Genomic DNA, 16,601 nt, shown 5'->3' with positions numbered 1-16,601 from the left:
GGATTGACTTGTCTAGCTGTCAAGAGAAGTACAGGTGATCTTGATTGATCTTGCCATAGTTCTGATGCTGCATTCCCATCATCATAATCATACGACACTAGGCAACAGCGAAGTTTATCTGCGATAACTCAGCCTAACTTTGCAATATGTTCACGTCCTTTTGTGCCCAATCAGTCTAGTTTTGAGCATTTGCAATCCTGACCATTTTCAATTTGACACAGTTGGCAAAATTCAATTCCTTCTCTCTATCCCAAATTTGAAATTATTAATGAATAATGTGAAAAAGAAAAACCTCAGAACTGCTGTTTTAGTATCCTTAATAATAACTTGCCATTATTCCAACAAAGTTCCATGCGTGACCACCTTGACTGCAGCCAGTTATCAGTCCATTTCAGCAAACTGTCCAGATATTTTATGCATAGCAACAGTATGGATTAATCTCCAAGCATGTGTTGGCTCATAGAGCAGTTTACATCAACTCAAGTGTCCGTGTCACTGATCTACCAAGTAGGGGGGAAAATGAAAGCTGTCGTAAGTATCTTTCTTCTAAAGATTGCACAATTTAACAGATGAGCGTACCAAAATCTGACTGTTCCGTTAAATGATGACAGCTCATATCCAGTCCCTGATAAAGTCTGGTTTAAGTTGAAAAATTTGCATTGAGTAGAGTAGTGCTGTCAAAGGTTTTCCTCTTGCACTATTAGGACAGAATTGCAAGAATACCAAATCTCAGTAACAATTTATACTGTATGAGAAAAGGTGCTGACTCAATGGCATGTAGACTCTGATTAGTAGAAAGGATGCCATGGACAATACTCCAGGGAACTACTAAGCTTTTGTTCAAGTTCAAAGCAGGCACGTTAGCATCAGCTAAAGGGATATAGTGATATACTGTTGGTTTCAATCCACCAGCAGTTGGTATGTATGGCCTTCATACATAGAATCATACTGGCACTGGAATTCACATACCTCACTTGTCATTTGTGTGGTAGGCAGAACACCTTTTTGTCTTGACAGCCTGTTATTGGAGAACTGTACTCATGTTGCCACTGTATAGTAGCAGTGCAAATGGTTATCTTTGTCTGTTGTTCAAACCCAAGGTAAACTGAGTACTTTTCAGGGGCCAGAGCCATTTGCTTACCATGCAAGCTTAATGCTGCACAAGGGTGCATCAGAGCAATCTTGAGGGAAAGTGGCTACCCTAATCAGATCATTGCTTGCTATTTATCCTGCAAATTTAGGATTGGGCCTAAGGCAGCAACTTACTGTCCTGAAAAGTACCTAGTTGACCTCAGATCACCTTGGAAGGGCAAGTTGTCTCAAAATTGTGAGCAATAGGTGAAGCTATTAGACATTTTCATGCTACTATTAATCAAAAAAAAATTGCTTATGCTAAGAATTGCACTTCTGACCAATTTAAGACTGTCAATGGACTCTCAGTGTGGGTTACCATAAGTTTTCCGGAAGTTACATATGTTCACATACTGGGTGCTGTCCTTTGTGAACAGAAAGAATAGATCCATGCACAGTGCCTTTTTCAACCAAATAAATGCTTTGGTCCAGACATTTTCTGATGCAATCAGAGTCAACTTGCGTAGTTTAAATTTTAAAAAATCTTGGCAGTTGACTGTTCCCCGGTGTATTCTCCATGGCAAATGCTGTACTGCTGAGCGTTCAATTGTCAACCAATCAGCACCCTTTTCTCATGCAATATAAATTGTTGTGCCTTTTCAGATTAGATATTCTTGCAATTCTATATTGATGAGTGCCAAATGTAAAGCTTTGACAGCAGGTTTCCTTTTTTCAGCAATTTATATAGAGCAAAATTCTCAAAGGTTTTGTTTGGAAATTTTATAATTTTCCTAATGCATAAATTGATGAATAATTTGGAAAAAAAAAACTGGCATGAAAGTGCTACCATGCTGTAGAATATATGCTGTCAGCTTCTTCTCTTGTTGTGGGGTACTCAGTAAGCTTCATGCACAAAATAACCTGGAGCCAGTTAATGATTTCAGTTTACAGTTGATTATGAAGAGGCTTGAGCTTAGCTGACAGTGATGCTATCACAATTTTTTTGTCAACATCATCTCTCAATCAGATGCTATCGGTTCAAAAAAGGACCCCACATAAAGCAAAAAATATGAATAGCTTTAGAAAAACAACAAATGCCAATGTTTGACACTGTGACTAATCTAATCTCAGGAATTAAGCTCACTAAAATTTTATAATGGAAACAGCATTCTTTGATAATTCTTAATTGATGCCAGGTATTCAGTATTTTTGATAAATGATTTGCAAGGCATATGAATACATTTTAATTGGCTGTATGTCTGCTTGAAATGTTCTCTATAATGATAGAATCTTTGTTTTGAATTTGCTGTGGAGCACTTTTAAAGTTTTAGTTTGCATCTTGAGTTGTCTAATTAGTAAAATTTAGGTATAGTTGATCAGAAATTAGGCATTTAGATTGAAACTTGTAAGTGTTGAAAATTATAAGCACAAGTTTTTTTTACATATTTAAGACATCAACCTTGGCAGTAGGAACTTTGAACACTCATACGGAAAATGTCTGACTGCATACTTAACTCCTTGCATGATCACGGTTACTTGTGAAATTTGTCAATCCAACAACAAATTAAATAGTACTTTTGACTGCTCACATTCTTATATTTCATGTCTCCATTAACTTTTGTTTGATTTGTTAAACCTGGTATGTATGCTTGTTCACGAGATTATGGGTAAATTTTACATGGAGCTGGTATGTTTTTTATGAGATCACCTCAAGGGTATAAGTTAGTGGCCTTAAGTACAACTTGCATTGAGGTAGTAAGTCTGGCTGCTCTTTTTGTCCATGGTATATTTCATGGTTAAAAAGTTGGAAAAGAAACGTACAGATTGAACAAAATTGAGTCCATCTGAATCAGTTCTGAGCCGATTCGTAGTTATATATTTCAAGCTATTTTGCGTCGAGAAGACAGGCTCTTCGCCAATGTTATGATGAACTCGTTGTTATGTCTGCTAGTTTTTATCTCTCTGTGTTTCTTCTATAGAATTTCAGCAGAATGGTAGAATTCACCAAGCTGATGATTCACAATGTTCACCCTCCTGTACTAGTGTTTCTCCAGACAGAGTGAGGTAAGAGATGGAATTATTCAAAACACTGCTTTTCAACAGAGCTTTATCTACTACACGTTATTAATCTATTAAGATTCTGGGGTTTGAATTATATAGCCAAGTTTGGAGTGCAGGATTTTAGACAAGTGCTGAATTATTTTCCTGTTGGCTACAGCAGAATAATTATTTTGTTTAAAGTGCCTTTTGCAGTATTATCTTTGCAGTTATTTGGGAATTGCATATGTAGCACAAGAGTTCAGTACTTTTTGATAATGTGTACCAGAAACCTATTCATATCCTGATGCACTGCATAGAGTTTGTTTTTTCTTTCAGCAATTAAATATTTTTGGAACTAAGGTATTAAGCTATTAGAGAAAGCTAAATATTGGTCTTCTCTATTTTTCACTTGGTTTAAAAGTTTTGTTTGTTCAAAAATTATGGAAAGTTAAAAATGAGATTGATCACTTGGGTTGATTTGCTTTAATATTAGATGGATTTAATAATCCAGATCAACTATTTGTAAATTTACTAGACTATATTACTGATATATTATTTCTAACTACATAATTTGAGCTCTGCAGAAATAAGTATTATCACGCACACTATAGTACAACATAGTGCAGGCATTTGATACTGGCTGGTTTAAAATCCTGCCTGAAATACATTTGTTTTGAGACATTTATTATTGTGTGGAAGTATATGAGCTATATTGTTTTAAATATTATGTTGCAATATTATGCATTGATCAAGCAGCATTTTTTCTGAATAAGATTCAAATCAGAAGCTGGGACACTATAACATTTGTGTCGAATACAGTAAAAGTGTTGAAAAGGGAAAACCCTCTGCTTGTGATGAGCTAATCAGGTTTATTTAATGGTGTGCCTCAACTAGAGCCTCAGACAGGGCTTGCACATGGTGCAAACCACTGAACCCACAGCTCAGATCTTATCCAGAACAACGGCAAGCATTGATGACCGAGAAACCTGTCAATTGGGATAGTCTGAGTGCCAGATTGGCTGCTTTGGATGCTGACAGGAGAAATGCAATTATTGGCCAGATAAAACACAAAAATTGAGAGAATTATCAACTGTGGGGAGAACAGTGTAAAATTTGAAAAGGGTATTGACAGATTGCTGCTGTGGACAGATAGGTGGCAAATGAAGTTCTATGTGGAGAAGTGTGAGGTGATGCACTTTGTTACAAAGAACATAAAGGCACAGTATAAAACAAACCACATTAATTCTGATATGTGCAGGAGCAGGGAGACCTGCATGTACGTAAGTCATTAAAAGTGGTTGGACAGGTAGAGAGAACTGTTAATGTCTACAGTATGCTGGATTTCATTAAAGGAGCCAAGAATAGAAGAGTAAGAAGTTCTGATGATAAGACACTGGTTAGACTTTAGTTGGGATGTTGAAGACAGTTCTGGGCACCACACTATGGGAAGGACAGAGTACAGAAGAGTTTTACAAGGTTCAGTTATGAGGAAAGATTGGATAAGTTGGGAGTATTTTTGTTGGAGAGGAAGAGTATGAGGAGATTTGATGAAAGTTTTCAAAATCATGAGGTGTCTCGATTGAATTGATAGGGAAAAATAAATCCTGTTCAAAAAAGGATTGAGAATCAGAGGAGATTGGCACCAAATTGAAATGCTCAGAGAGCCAGTGCAGACGTGATGACCCAAGTCACCTCCTTCTGCACTGTAGCAATTTTTTGATTCTTTGACGTGCCAGATTTCCTGTCCCTTCATTCTCACCGAGTGTGAAGAGAGTTTGGTTTATTGGGGAAAAATGGCAGGTTTTGTCATAGAGGTTGATGACACAGCAAGTGCTTTCTTCAGACCTGGAATGCATGGTATTCATGTTAAAGCACTGCCTCTGTAATACTAATTAAAAACCAAAAGAACTGCAGATGCTGTATATCAGAAACTCAGTTCGGAGGAAGGGTCACCGGACCCGAAACTTTAACTCTGATTTCTCTTCAGAGATGCTGCCAGATCTGCTGAGCTTTTCCAGCAATTTCTGTTTTTGCCTCTGCAATACTGTCTAGAGACATTGCCTTCTTTAAATAATGTCTAGCCCAGAAAATCACAAACACAACCTTTAAAAATCTGTGGAGATAAAAGACCATGATTGAGTTGAGTTGAGTTGACATAGTGTGGCCTGACCCCCATGTCCTGCCTCACAGCTCTCCTACCTTGCCTATTACCACACCTGAGTATTGCCTGCCACTGGATAGCTTTCAGGCAAGGATTCTTTGCCCTTGTTGGTCGTGCACATGTAGGTGGGAGAGAAGGATTCACACCCATTTGTGAAGCATCAACCAGCTGTCTAGTGATGATGAGATAATTCAGCATAGAATCTGATGGGATCTTTCTGACCAGTGCAGCTCAATTGAGTGCAGTCTAGTACCTTCACTGACTCTGTCATGAGGGAGTTACAATGCAATTTGCTCTTATGTTTCACCTTTGCAATGATTTCCTCTGAAACTTGTGAGGAAGGAAACATTTCTAGACCCGTTGGTGCTGGAGGGGAGCCTTGTCTGGTGAAATTTGAATGAAAACTTGGGGTGCACATTGTCCTCAATGTGTGACAATTAAACACTGGGACAACCGCTTGCACCATGTGCCTCGACTTTCAACATGGTCTTCAAGTGGATGAGACTGGGAATGAGATGTTGAACACTTTCTCCTCCTGTACTCATGGGGGACTTCACCCAGAGTAACTATACCCTAAGGTGCTATGCTGTTGTTAAGACCCGTTCCATATGCTAAAATATTCAACACTGTTTGAGTCCCATGGTGAAAGGTATTTTGAACAATTTGCATGTTGGAGCCAACATCTATTTTGTTCTTCCGCACAACAGAGTGCATAATTAATTGTTGGTGGGGTAGTTTGATTGGTGTAGCGGAGTTGAGGATCCTGCGATTTTTCTATCTGACCTTGATCTGAACCATCCAGATTGGCCAAGTCTGGTCTTTGTTGTGTTAGTTGGCTAATACTGGCTAGTCTGATATTTCAACTGTAACTGCATTTAAAAACAAAAATACTTACTAAGCTGTAAATGGAATTTTTTTCATTTTTGATAATTAGGGTGCTACATTTGGGGGCTCCTTTTTGGAATAAGGAGAATACATCAAGCTGAGTTGCTGCTTGTGATTCCTGTTGGAAGTAATTGTATTAGAACGTTTGGAGAAGTGAGGGTTGGACTTGAATGTAAAACTCGCCTGTGTCTGAATCCCGTTTCGAAATATATATTTAATTAGGCATTGCAATTTTGAGATACTTAGGGGTGCTCAAAGCTTACAAAACTGTTTCTGCTTCAGTAAGTCAGTGCATTCAAGGAAGGACTCTTGAGAGGGAGAGGCATGAAATTATCAGGAGACGAGGAAATTGCTCTGAAATACATACAGACATATAGTGTTAAAAATAATTATAGTTTTAAAGTAAAGCGGGTTTTATCAAAATAATCAGCTTAAAATAAAACTGGAGCACAATTATGTTGGTTAATTTACTTAATTGCTGCATTTTTAGTGGAGAGAAACAAGAATCTTCCTTGTGATAAGTTGCTGATATTTGCTCAGTAACCCTTTCACACTTCAGTCAGTGAGCCAATCTCTTAAGCGCAGGTTCAAAAATTGGGAGCAGCACTTGGGAGATCTGTAGAGTGGAAGAAAGTGTCATGAATTATGGGATGCAAACAAAAGCCCAAATGTAAAATTCAGAAGAAATTTCACAAATGATAATGGTGTTAAGTTCTAAGCTTTGTTTTTTCTTTTTATTTTCTCTTTTTGAGATTTGACATTTCTTCGATTTAGAAAAGATTTAGCATATTCTCTAGCCAAGAAAAGCTGTATTGTAACAGAGTCCATGACGTGTTCTGTCTGGATATTTGTTACTTTCTGCAATATTTTCAAAAGGAAAGTGAGACATGTCTGACTAAACTAAGTTCTGTGATCCAGCACCAGACAAGAGGGCTGTAATCTTCATTAGCCTGGTGATCTGATACTGAAGACAAAGCTGCTGAGGCAGAATCCTTAAAGCTGTTGTAGAATTTGGCAGATTTTTCTGAAACTACTTGGAATGACAATATTTCCTTCAGTTCCCTTGACAACACTTAATTAATGCACTTATTATACATTAAGTATTAATTGGCAGCACAGTACTAAATCATTGTGGGCCGAATGGTCTAATTCTTCTCCTATATCTTCTGCTTTTATTGTTCCCTTTAAAACAGCAGTTATTGCAGTCACATAGAACTGTGACTTTTTATGTAAGCATTTTGGGACATTTTCTATTTTAACATTATTGTGCAGATATAAGTTTACCTTTCTCATGTAAAATCTAATTTCATTCAGTGTGACAAGCTAATTTAAATGTGAAACCAGATTTTTTAGTTGCCCCATTTCTCATGTTCTCCTTCCATTGCACAACCCAAAATAGAAATTACTTGCCTTGTGACAAATGCCTTTAAGAAGCTAAACTGCTTCCAACATCTCTTCCAGTGTCATTGTCTTACTGGCTTCTAGGGACACATGCATGACTGGTGTTGGCTTATCACCTTTTCATTTTATTCTATTGAAGCTGAAGTTAAATCAAAGTATCTTCAGCTGCCTTATGTAGACGTAAAAAATCCCATGGTACTATTCAAGAAGAGCAGGGCAGTTTTCAAAGTGCTCTGGCCAAGATTTACTCTTCAGCCAACACTACAGATGATCTGATCGTTAATCTCCTTACTATTTGTGTGTCCTTGGTGTGCAAAATTAGTTGCTGTGTTTCTTCACATTGGAGCAATGACTATGCTTTGAATGTAATTCTTTGACTGCGAAGCATTTCAGCATGTCCTGAGGTGAAAGGTGTTGCCTAAGTTCGACAGCTGTCTTGCCATCTTCTCCCACTGGAAATATATTTGTACGGATGCGAAAATATCCTAAGTCAACAGGTGAGAATTTAGTGTTGTCCAGAATGTTTTATTATTTGAGACAAGCTATTGGAGCAATTAAAGATATTGGTTTGTTGCAATTATAGGTTCACATATAGGTTACCATGGTAAAATCAATATTATAATAGAATTGCTGGTATTTATTGTTTTGTGGTATACATTGTAAATGGAATTATGTTTTGGCTGTGTGGATTTCTTGAATACTGCCTGTAAAAAAAAATACCAATGAGAGTTATTGGACAGCAATATTTTGCAACTTCTTCAAAAAATTCATTAAAAATTATTGCATAATTTATCTTGCATCTGATAATACTTCTTTGTCTAATACTTATAATCTGATGTTTAATTTTTTTTGATTCTGCTATGTTCCCTATTTTTAAATAGCTAAAATCAGAGTCTGGGTAACTTGACAGACATTGTGGCACACCCCAGAATTAACAAATACCTCATTGTTTTCTTAGCAATTTAACTGCAGTGGTTCATTACATTTGCTAAAAAGCAAACACATGTATGACTGCAGTGATTAAGTTGTTAGCCATTGATTAAAACCAGCACTGGAAATCTCACAGTGCTGTATCTCTGGGGAGCTTTTGTTGGACAAAGCGAAGTAAAAATATTGGAAAGTTAAAAGAATATTTTCATTTAATCTCACAACTTTTGCCCCACCTTTTTCATTGTGTACTTTATTAATTTACAGGTTAACAAATGGGGAAGGGTGGTAACCTGCAATCATGTGCAATTAATTATACACATTTTTAGATACCATGTATGGAAGTGGTTAGCTGTTTGGTTATGCAGATAGATATAGAGTATCTCATAGTAATGTATACATGTTTCATGCTACTTAGTTGAATAATTTATTTTTTAAATCTGTAGCTACAAGGATGCTTTGTGTAGGATCACTAGATTCCGTTAAAGTGATGGTGTTCATTCGACTTTGAAATTAGTCAACAGCAGACAGATTGATTAAAAGTCAGTGTCATTGAATTTAAACAGGATATATAGCAACACGAGCAAGTGGGACAACCGAGAATAAAAACAAAGTTAGACATATGGCAGCATGGTTGTGTATTGAATAGAGTATTGGACTTGCTTTCAGAAAAGCCAGCTTATATATGAAGCTCAATAGTTATTCAGATTTAGTTCCAACAAATCGGTCAGTTCCAGCAGCTAGATGTGCTCCTTACGCAACAGGAGGCTGTGCCTCATTAAGCAGGAAAATGAGAATGTTACCTGGCCCGATTTTAAACCATCTTCCAATTGATTGATTTTGCTGTAGACCATCAGTGGTGGCTTTGTTTGTGAAGTGTAAGGCAAAATCTCTCTTCTTGTTGAAGAGAAAATTGGGGTTATCTGAAGCATTACTTGGGGTTTAAAGGGGATAAAATATTTAAATAAAAATAGATTAAAGGCATGAACAAATTTCTATGGTAAGCAGGTATTTTTCCTGCCTGCCTTTGGGAGGCTGTTTCCTTTGAGTCATAAAGTGAAAATGACACCCCCCAAATTCCCTCAACCAGAACTGATGATGCTGTACCATTAGGACAAATAGCTTTCAGCAGTATGATTCTGATTTCCTGGACTTTGGGTTCCTAGTACAAAGTAACATTTGTGCAAAACGTGGCAGCATTGTGCAAAAATGAGTGTGTGATTTAACTGCAGGACATTCAGAGAACAGAATAGCATAGAAGGAATCAGCTTGGCCCATTGAGTCTGTGCTGACTTTTTCTAAAGAGTGGCAATCCCTTGTCCTTTGCCCATATCCCTGTAATATTTTTCTTCAAATATTTATCCAATTTCCTTTAAGTCTACCATTGAATCCCCAGCCAACATAATATCAATTTATGCATTCCAAATCCTACATAGTTATTATTGAAAATAGTTTTCTACATGTTGCTTCTAGTTCTCTGACTAATCCCCTTAAATCTATGTCCTCTGATTATCAACCTTTCAACCATTAGAAACAATTTTGCTTTACTTTATCTAAACTGTTCATAATTTTGAATACCTCAATCACATTTGCTTTTGAACATCCTCTTGGTAGAGGATGCTCTTCTTCGTTATCTCATAGAAGCACAACCCCAACTTTTCCCACTTAATCAATATAGCTGTAATTCCTCATCCCTGGTTCCATCCTTGTAAATCTGTTCTGTGTCCTTTCTAAAACCTCTACTTCCTTCCCGGAATGCTATACTTAAATTTGCTCCATGTGGTCCTGAATTAATGGTTTAAATAGGCTTAACAATGCCATATATATATATCTCCATTTATGAACTCCATGATCTATATACGTTATTACCATTGCCAATATAAATCATGTGTCTATCCTTGGAGCCATCTTGGAAGCTATCTGTATAAGTTTATGTAGTCTTGTGTTTAAAATACATCCATTTGAATAGTGTATGCAGCAACACAGTGTAGAATCTTTTCCTGTATTGTCATTCATTGTGTTGACCAGTCATAAAGATTTAAATTAAAAGGAGAAAATAAAGGTGCTGCTCAAAAATTGATATTTCCATTCGCTTTTCAAAGACATTTTTTGACTGCATGAGCAATATGTGCTTAGTAAAGTGATTGTAAGTGCATCTCAGTGATGGGGCTTTTTGATCAGAAACTGTTAATGTAGAGAGAAAGCATGTAATGAAAAATCGTCTTGATCAGCTTCCAGAAGTATGCTAAACACAGCAGTTCTATTTCTGCACCACTTTCATAATCACTTCTATGCCGTCAGACTGCCTGACGGTTGGCAAAAACCTTCAGTCAGAAGATCTCCTGACTTGACGGACCTGTCTCCATGGAAAGGATTCCTGCATGCATGATTTTGGACCCAACAGTGGGGAGCGGGAGCATAACCAAGTCAGACCTCTATTCAGAGGCTGCCACTGAGGCCAATGAAATGAGAAATATCTTCACCCAAACAGTCTATGGAATTTTCTGCCACACAAAGCAGTTGAGGCCAAAACATTGAATGTTTTCATGGTGGAGTTAGATATAGTTCTGAGTTCTTAAAGGGATCAAAGGGTATGGGGAGAAAGCAGAGACAGGGTACTGAATTGAATGATCAGCCATAATCATACTGAATGGTGGAGCAGACTCAAAGGGCTGAATAGCCTAATCCTGCTCCTGTTTTCTATGTTTCTATGCCTAGACAGCCTGGTTAGAAAGTACAATTCTGTTAACTGAAACTTTAGCCCAGTTACATAGAAGGTTGTTAGGCCCTATAGCCCTTGCTTCCATCTCAAACTATAATGCCACCTTTTGACAGCTTACCCTATGCCACATTATTGCCTCCACTCATGTCACTTCATAGGCACCCACCTCGGCCTAAGGAGCCATGTGAAGATGAAAAGAAAATTAAACTTCTGTAAGTGTTGTCATTCAGACACACTTGATACTGAAAGAAGATTCATTCATTAAACCCATTCTCGTGCTCAAATACCGGCAAACTTCTATTCAGTAACCGCATCAGAAACTGCCAAGTCTTTAGCCTCCTAAAACTAAGAATGAAATGTGAATTCAGTTCCCCACCTCTCAAATCAGCTGAGCTGAATACTCATGGTCCTTTTGAAACCCAACCAAGCATTCATAATGTGATCATCTATAATAACAGCCCTCAGGAATTGTGAAGAATAAACTGTTGAAATTAGATGAACAGACGATATGTTTTTCTAAGCTACACCAGATGGTTGGAAAGCATTGATTGTGATGCTAAGATTTGATTTCACTCAAGCCACTATAGTTTGTTTAGTTTTCATGTGTAAAAAGTTAGGTATTTGAATAACTTTGGATCCTGGCATTTAAGAGCTCTTATCTGTTCTTCAAATTTCATTATGTCTGCTGTATAAATTTGTGACTTCAAAGCTGCAGGGCACAAGTCTTGGAACAGCAAAAAAAAAAGGATCTGGTTGAACTCTGGACTAATTTTGAAAAGGTGCTGCTGAATTTAGGTTTCCGTCCTGTATGATTCCTTGCCACTAGTTTCTTTCTGCTGGCAAAAATGGGAGCCTGTGATAAATGAGATCTGGACTTAGATATCCAGAACCTGCCTGCTATTTACAGGGCTCTGGAATTGGCCTGACTCTATGAAATTCAAGACTTCAGGCTCGATTCTAACAACAAATGTTCTATCTGCACTTTAGGAAAATTTTTGGCAGCTGTCTTAAACTCTACTCCTTGGTAATTGTCATTTTCATCCTTCACCATGAGCTTGGACTGTGGAGTTTCAAATCCTACATCCTCTTGATCACAAAGACTGTTTGATTCTTCTACCATCTTCTCCTGCCTAACGCCCAGTGTCACTTAATTCACACCTATGCTTTCACGATGTCTGGACTCAATCTGCTCTACTTCATCCATAAACCTAAACATGTTTAAAACTCAAATTCCCAATCCTGTTCTCACATTACCTGTGCTTGCTGATCTTCACTGTTGCTGTTGTATGTCAAAGCAGCTAAATCCCTCAAATGTATTCCTCCTAAGCCAACTTTATAGCTTGCTCCAGCTTTATATCCCATTTGAGGGTTAAGCCCTGTCTGATATAAAATCTTTCACAGTTGTCACATCACATTGTTCCTAAAATGCTTTGATTCCCTGTGCCCCCAGAAAATCTATGCTAGTCTTTCATTGTCAACACCAAAATCTTCCTCAAATGTGCTTAAATCTATCCAATCTGTATTATTTATCCTGTATCCAAATGACTGCTGCAGTCCTAGGTAATGGGTGTGCATACTTGTTTGAAAAAACTGTTGATTTCTGGATCACATGAGTGAATATTTGAAGGGCAACCAAAAGTGTTAGAGAAGCAGCTGGGGGCTATGGTTCCCTGTACCTATGTTTATCGGTGATCAATGTCCTTAACTCTAATTTTAGGCCCAAACCACTTAAGTCTTGATACCTCAAACTCTGCCTTCAAAACCCTTTCAGCTGCTTCTGGACTTTTTTTTAAAACTTGGTAAATATCCTTCTTTGCATTTAAGAAAGCACTCAGTTATTTTCGCATGAGGAATATGCCATAAACCTACACTGATAATTTTGTTATGTTTGCAATTCATAACACTTCACACTAATGTGTCAGGCACAACCTTCTCTCTGCTTCAGACTGTCATCTTGCTCTCTTCAATGAATGCATTATCTTCATCATCCTGATTAATTGTTTTTGATAATCATTGATGTACGTATGATGCCCATTTGATGAGCTCACCAGGTTGATCTTCAGCTGTACAGTTTATCCTTCTGTCATAAACTATGCAGTACAGAAGGAGTCTTTGCATTCTATCATGGGTTGTATCAGCCCTTGGAAAAAGCCACCAGTTAATTGCACCTCCTTCTCCTTCCCCATAATCTTGCAAACATTTCCTTTTTAAATTTAGCCCCTTTGGAAAATTACGATTGAATCTGGTTTTATCACTTTTAGCAGAAATATTTTTTTCTAACTATGGAACAAGTTTCATGTCTGCTGTATTAATCCAGTACAGTTACCATTTGATGGTAAAGAAAAAAACTTCTGATTGGAATTCTTGTTTTGCTTTCTTTACTAATATGGACAGAAATGGAAATTAGTGTTTTACATGAACTAATAATTTACAATACTTAAATTCATGTGAAAGGGCTAAAGCCAGATTCACGAGGTACATCCATAAAATACTAGCACTTTCCCCTATTATCTTTTTGATATGTTACAATTTGTTTCATTTAACCTTGAACTAGTTAGAAACTTCAACAAAGTAATAAGTCCAACTAATGTGTGTTTTCATGTATCCCCTACAAAAGTAGCAGTCCTAATACCATGTGCCTGCCCTGTTTGAAAGTCCCTGTCTGCCTTCATCCTTCAAATCTCCATGATTTTAAAAAAAACTCTCCCTGCTCTTAATCTTTTCCATTTAATCTAAGATCCTCTCTCTGCATTGGTAACAGTCTTGTTCTATGCAGAATGCTACCAACAGCGCTAGTGTTATTCCTGCACAGACTGAAGTTACCATGAAGGACTCGCTTTCTCGCCTGAGAAATGGTGACCCTCAGGTTAAACCACTAACTGTTGTCTCTCTCTCTCTCTCTCTGTCTAAAGAAGACCCCTATCCACTTGTAATTTTTAACACTTATACCAAAATCAACCTATAACCATTGTAATGAAAAAAAATTCCATTGGTGCTGCCATTCTCTTCATTTGAAGAGGACTTGGTCTCGTCTTGATCTATTGCTCTTATTTTTGAAATGTGACCAACATTTCTGCTGATCGTTTCTTAACGTTCTTCCAAAGACGTTTTATAGCTCTAGCATGCAGTGTTATACAACGTGAATTGCCTTGTGTTTTTTTACTGTGGCAACTTAGTACTAATATTGGCTGTGCTACTGCACAGAAGAACCACTTAGTCATTGCCAAAGAAGAAGTAATTGGTGGATAAGTTATCATTCGCTGACCTTTTCTGTACTTTTGCAAATAGCTCAGCATCTTTAAAAATTTAATTCAAGGGACAAGAACATCGCCAACTAAGGCAGCATTTTTGCATATCCCTAATTACCCTTCAGAAGGTAGTGGTGAGCTGTTGCCTTGAATCATTTTTAGTCTGTGGTGTTTTGGGAGTGAGTGGTGGGGGAGAAGAGCGAGGCTATTGGGATAGTACTGTCACAACTCTGTTAGGAAGGGATTTCTAAGATTTTGATCCAGTGATCGTGAAGTAGATGATATTGTTTCAAGTCAAGAAAATGTGTGGCTTGGAGGGAAGTTGGCAGGTGGTGGTGTTCCCATGCAGCTGCTGCCCTTGTCCTAGGCGTGGGTTTGGAAGGTGCTGTTAAAGGAACTTTGGTGAATTGCTGGTGTGCGTCTTGTAGATTTTGCTCACTAATTCCACAGTATTGGTGGTGGAGGAAGTGAATGTTGACGGTAGATGATGGGGCTGCTTTGTCCTGGATGATATCTTGTTGAAGATGCAGTCATCCAGGCAAGTAGGGGGCATTCTGTTAAACTCCTGATATGCCTTGTAGATGAAAAACGGGCTTTGGGGCATCAGGAGATGTGTTACTCATCTCAGAAATCCTCGCCCTGTCTGCAGTTAAAGCCCTAGTATTTGTATGGCTGGTTCAGTTCAGGTTCAGGACAATGGCAATGTCCAGAATATAGATGGTGGGGAGGGGAGCCATTGAATGTGAAGACAATAAGATGTAGGAGCAGAATTAGGCAGTCAGCCCATTGAATGGCAGAGCAGAATCAATCACGGCTGATATGATTCTAAGCCCCATTATTCTGCCTTCTCCCTGTGGCCCTTGATCTCTCTACTAATCAACAGCCTATGTATTTCTGTCATAAAGACACAGTGCCTTGGCCTCAACAACCTTCTGTGGCATGAGTTCCACAGATTAACTACCTTCTGACTGAAGAAATCCCTTCTCGTGTTAGTTCTAAAGGGTCATCCCTTCACTGAGGCTGTGCCCTTGGGTCCTTATCTCTAGTACCAGTGGAAACATCTTCTCCACGTCCACTCTATCCAGAGCTCTCAGTATTCTAAAAGTTTCAATCAGAACCCACTCATCCTTCTAAACTCTGTCAAGTACGGACCCAGAGTCTTCAACCACTCCTGATATGACAAGCCGTTCATTCCCAGGATCATCCTGTGAACCTTCTCTGAATCCCTCCAAGGTCACCACATTCTTTTAGAAACGAGGCCCAAAACTGCTCATGATATTCCAAATGCAGTCTGACCAGAGCCTAATAAAGTCTCTGCTCTTGTATCTCAAAATGAATGCTAACATTGCATTTACCTTCCTAACTGCTAACTGAACTTGTATTTTAATGTTAGGAGACTGAAATAACTGCACAGAGGCTGGTTTCCCATCACAAAGTCACCCTTTATTTACTAATACCCTGTAACACTGGCTGTGGCCAGCCAGCTCGGAGTCAGTCCTCAACTGAGGAGATTCTAATTTCCTGGTTATTTTGGTCAGCCAGGGCTTTCCTGATTGGCTCAGGTAAACAACCCCAATCAAGAACCTGAGTTAATGAGGTCCACCTGATTCCAATCAATACAGCCCCTCCCCCCTACGTCTGGCGATGTAGGCCTGGTCTTTCGCTTGTAACTTCTGTTGCAACACTTTCGGCCCAGGTCCAGTTCCTCCGACTTGGGGCCGGTCTCTTGCATAAGGAATGTCTCAGAAGAGTCTCCTCCTCTTCTTCCAGCTCAACGGCATTGAGGCTGCATCCATTTCGGACTCGGAGGTTTCCTCAATTCTAGATCGCAGGGGAGCACCTGCAGCTTCTGCCGGGCCTTTGGGCTGTTCTGAGGGGCCAGGTATGTTTTCCTTCTGCCCCGTTTGGGAGGTAACAGCTTTCAGGTCATCCAGGTGTTTGTTCTGAACGATGTCACCTACCTGAACTTTGTAAGTCACGGGACCTGACCTCATGTCAACCTCGCCTCATACCCATACAGGCCGTTCCCACAACCAAACGTCATCCCCTGAATTAAATGGTCTCTCTCGCTTAGAGGAGGCATTTGGCTAGCATTGGCGTTTCTGCTGCCATTTCACCCTCCCACCCCGCCAGGTCTGGAAATAAG

General features: G+C 38.6%; 2 protein-coding genes across 3 annotated transcripts in view; one reads left to right on the top strand and one right to left on the bottom strand.

The window, feature by feature from the left end:
* dhx38 (DEAH (Asp-Glu-Ala-His) box polypeptide 38) overlaps positions 1-16,601 on the bottom strand; it is a 210,461-nt gene that overhangs the window by 42,317 nt on the left and 151,543 nt on the right. The gene's annotated exons all lie outside the window — the stretch shown is intronic.
* wwp2 (WW domain containing E3 ubiquitin protein ligase 2) overlaps positions 1-16,601 on the top strand; it is a 129,596-nt gene that overhangs the window by 3,649 nt on the left and 109,346 nt on the right. For both annotated transcript variants that reach the window (XR_007263762.1, XM_048605723.1), the window contains exon 2: positions 3,051-3,135. Coding sequence is in view for 1 of the 2 variants with exons in the window: in XM_048605723.1 (XP_048461680.1) it covers positions 3,051-3,135 (85 nt within the window). In the remaining variant the exon portion in view is untranslated. The remainder of the gene's footprint in view (positions 1-3,050; positions 3,136-16,601) is intronic.

This window comes from Rhincodon typus, chromosome 15 (assembly GCF_021869965.1).
Source record: "Rhincodon typus isolate 14 chromosome 15, sRhiTyp1.1, whole genome shotgun sequence".
Taxonomy (NCBI): domain Eukaryota; kingdom Metazoa; phylum Chordata; class Chondrichthyes; order Orectolobiformes; family Rhincodontidae; genus Rhincodon; species Rhincodon typus.
The sequence above is the reverse complement of the archived record's forward strand: the minus strand, read 5'-3'. Positions and strand labels throughout refer to the sequence as shown.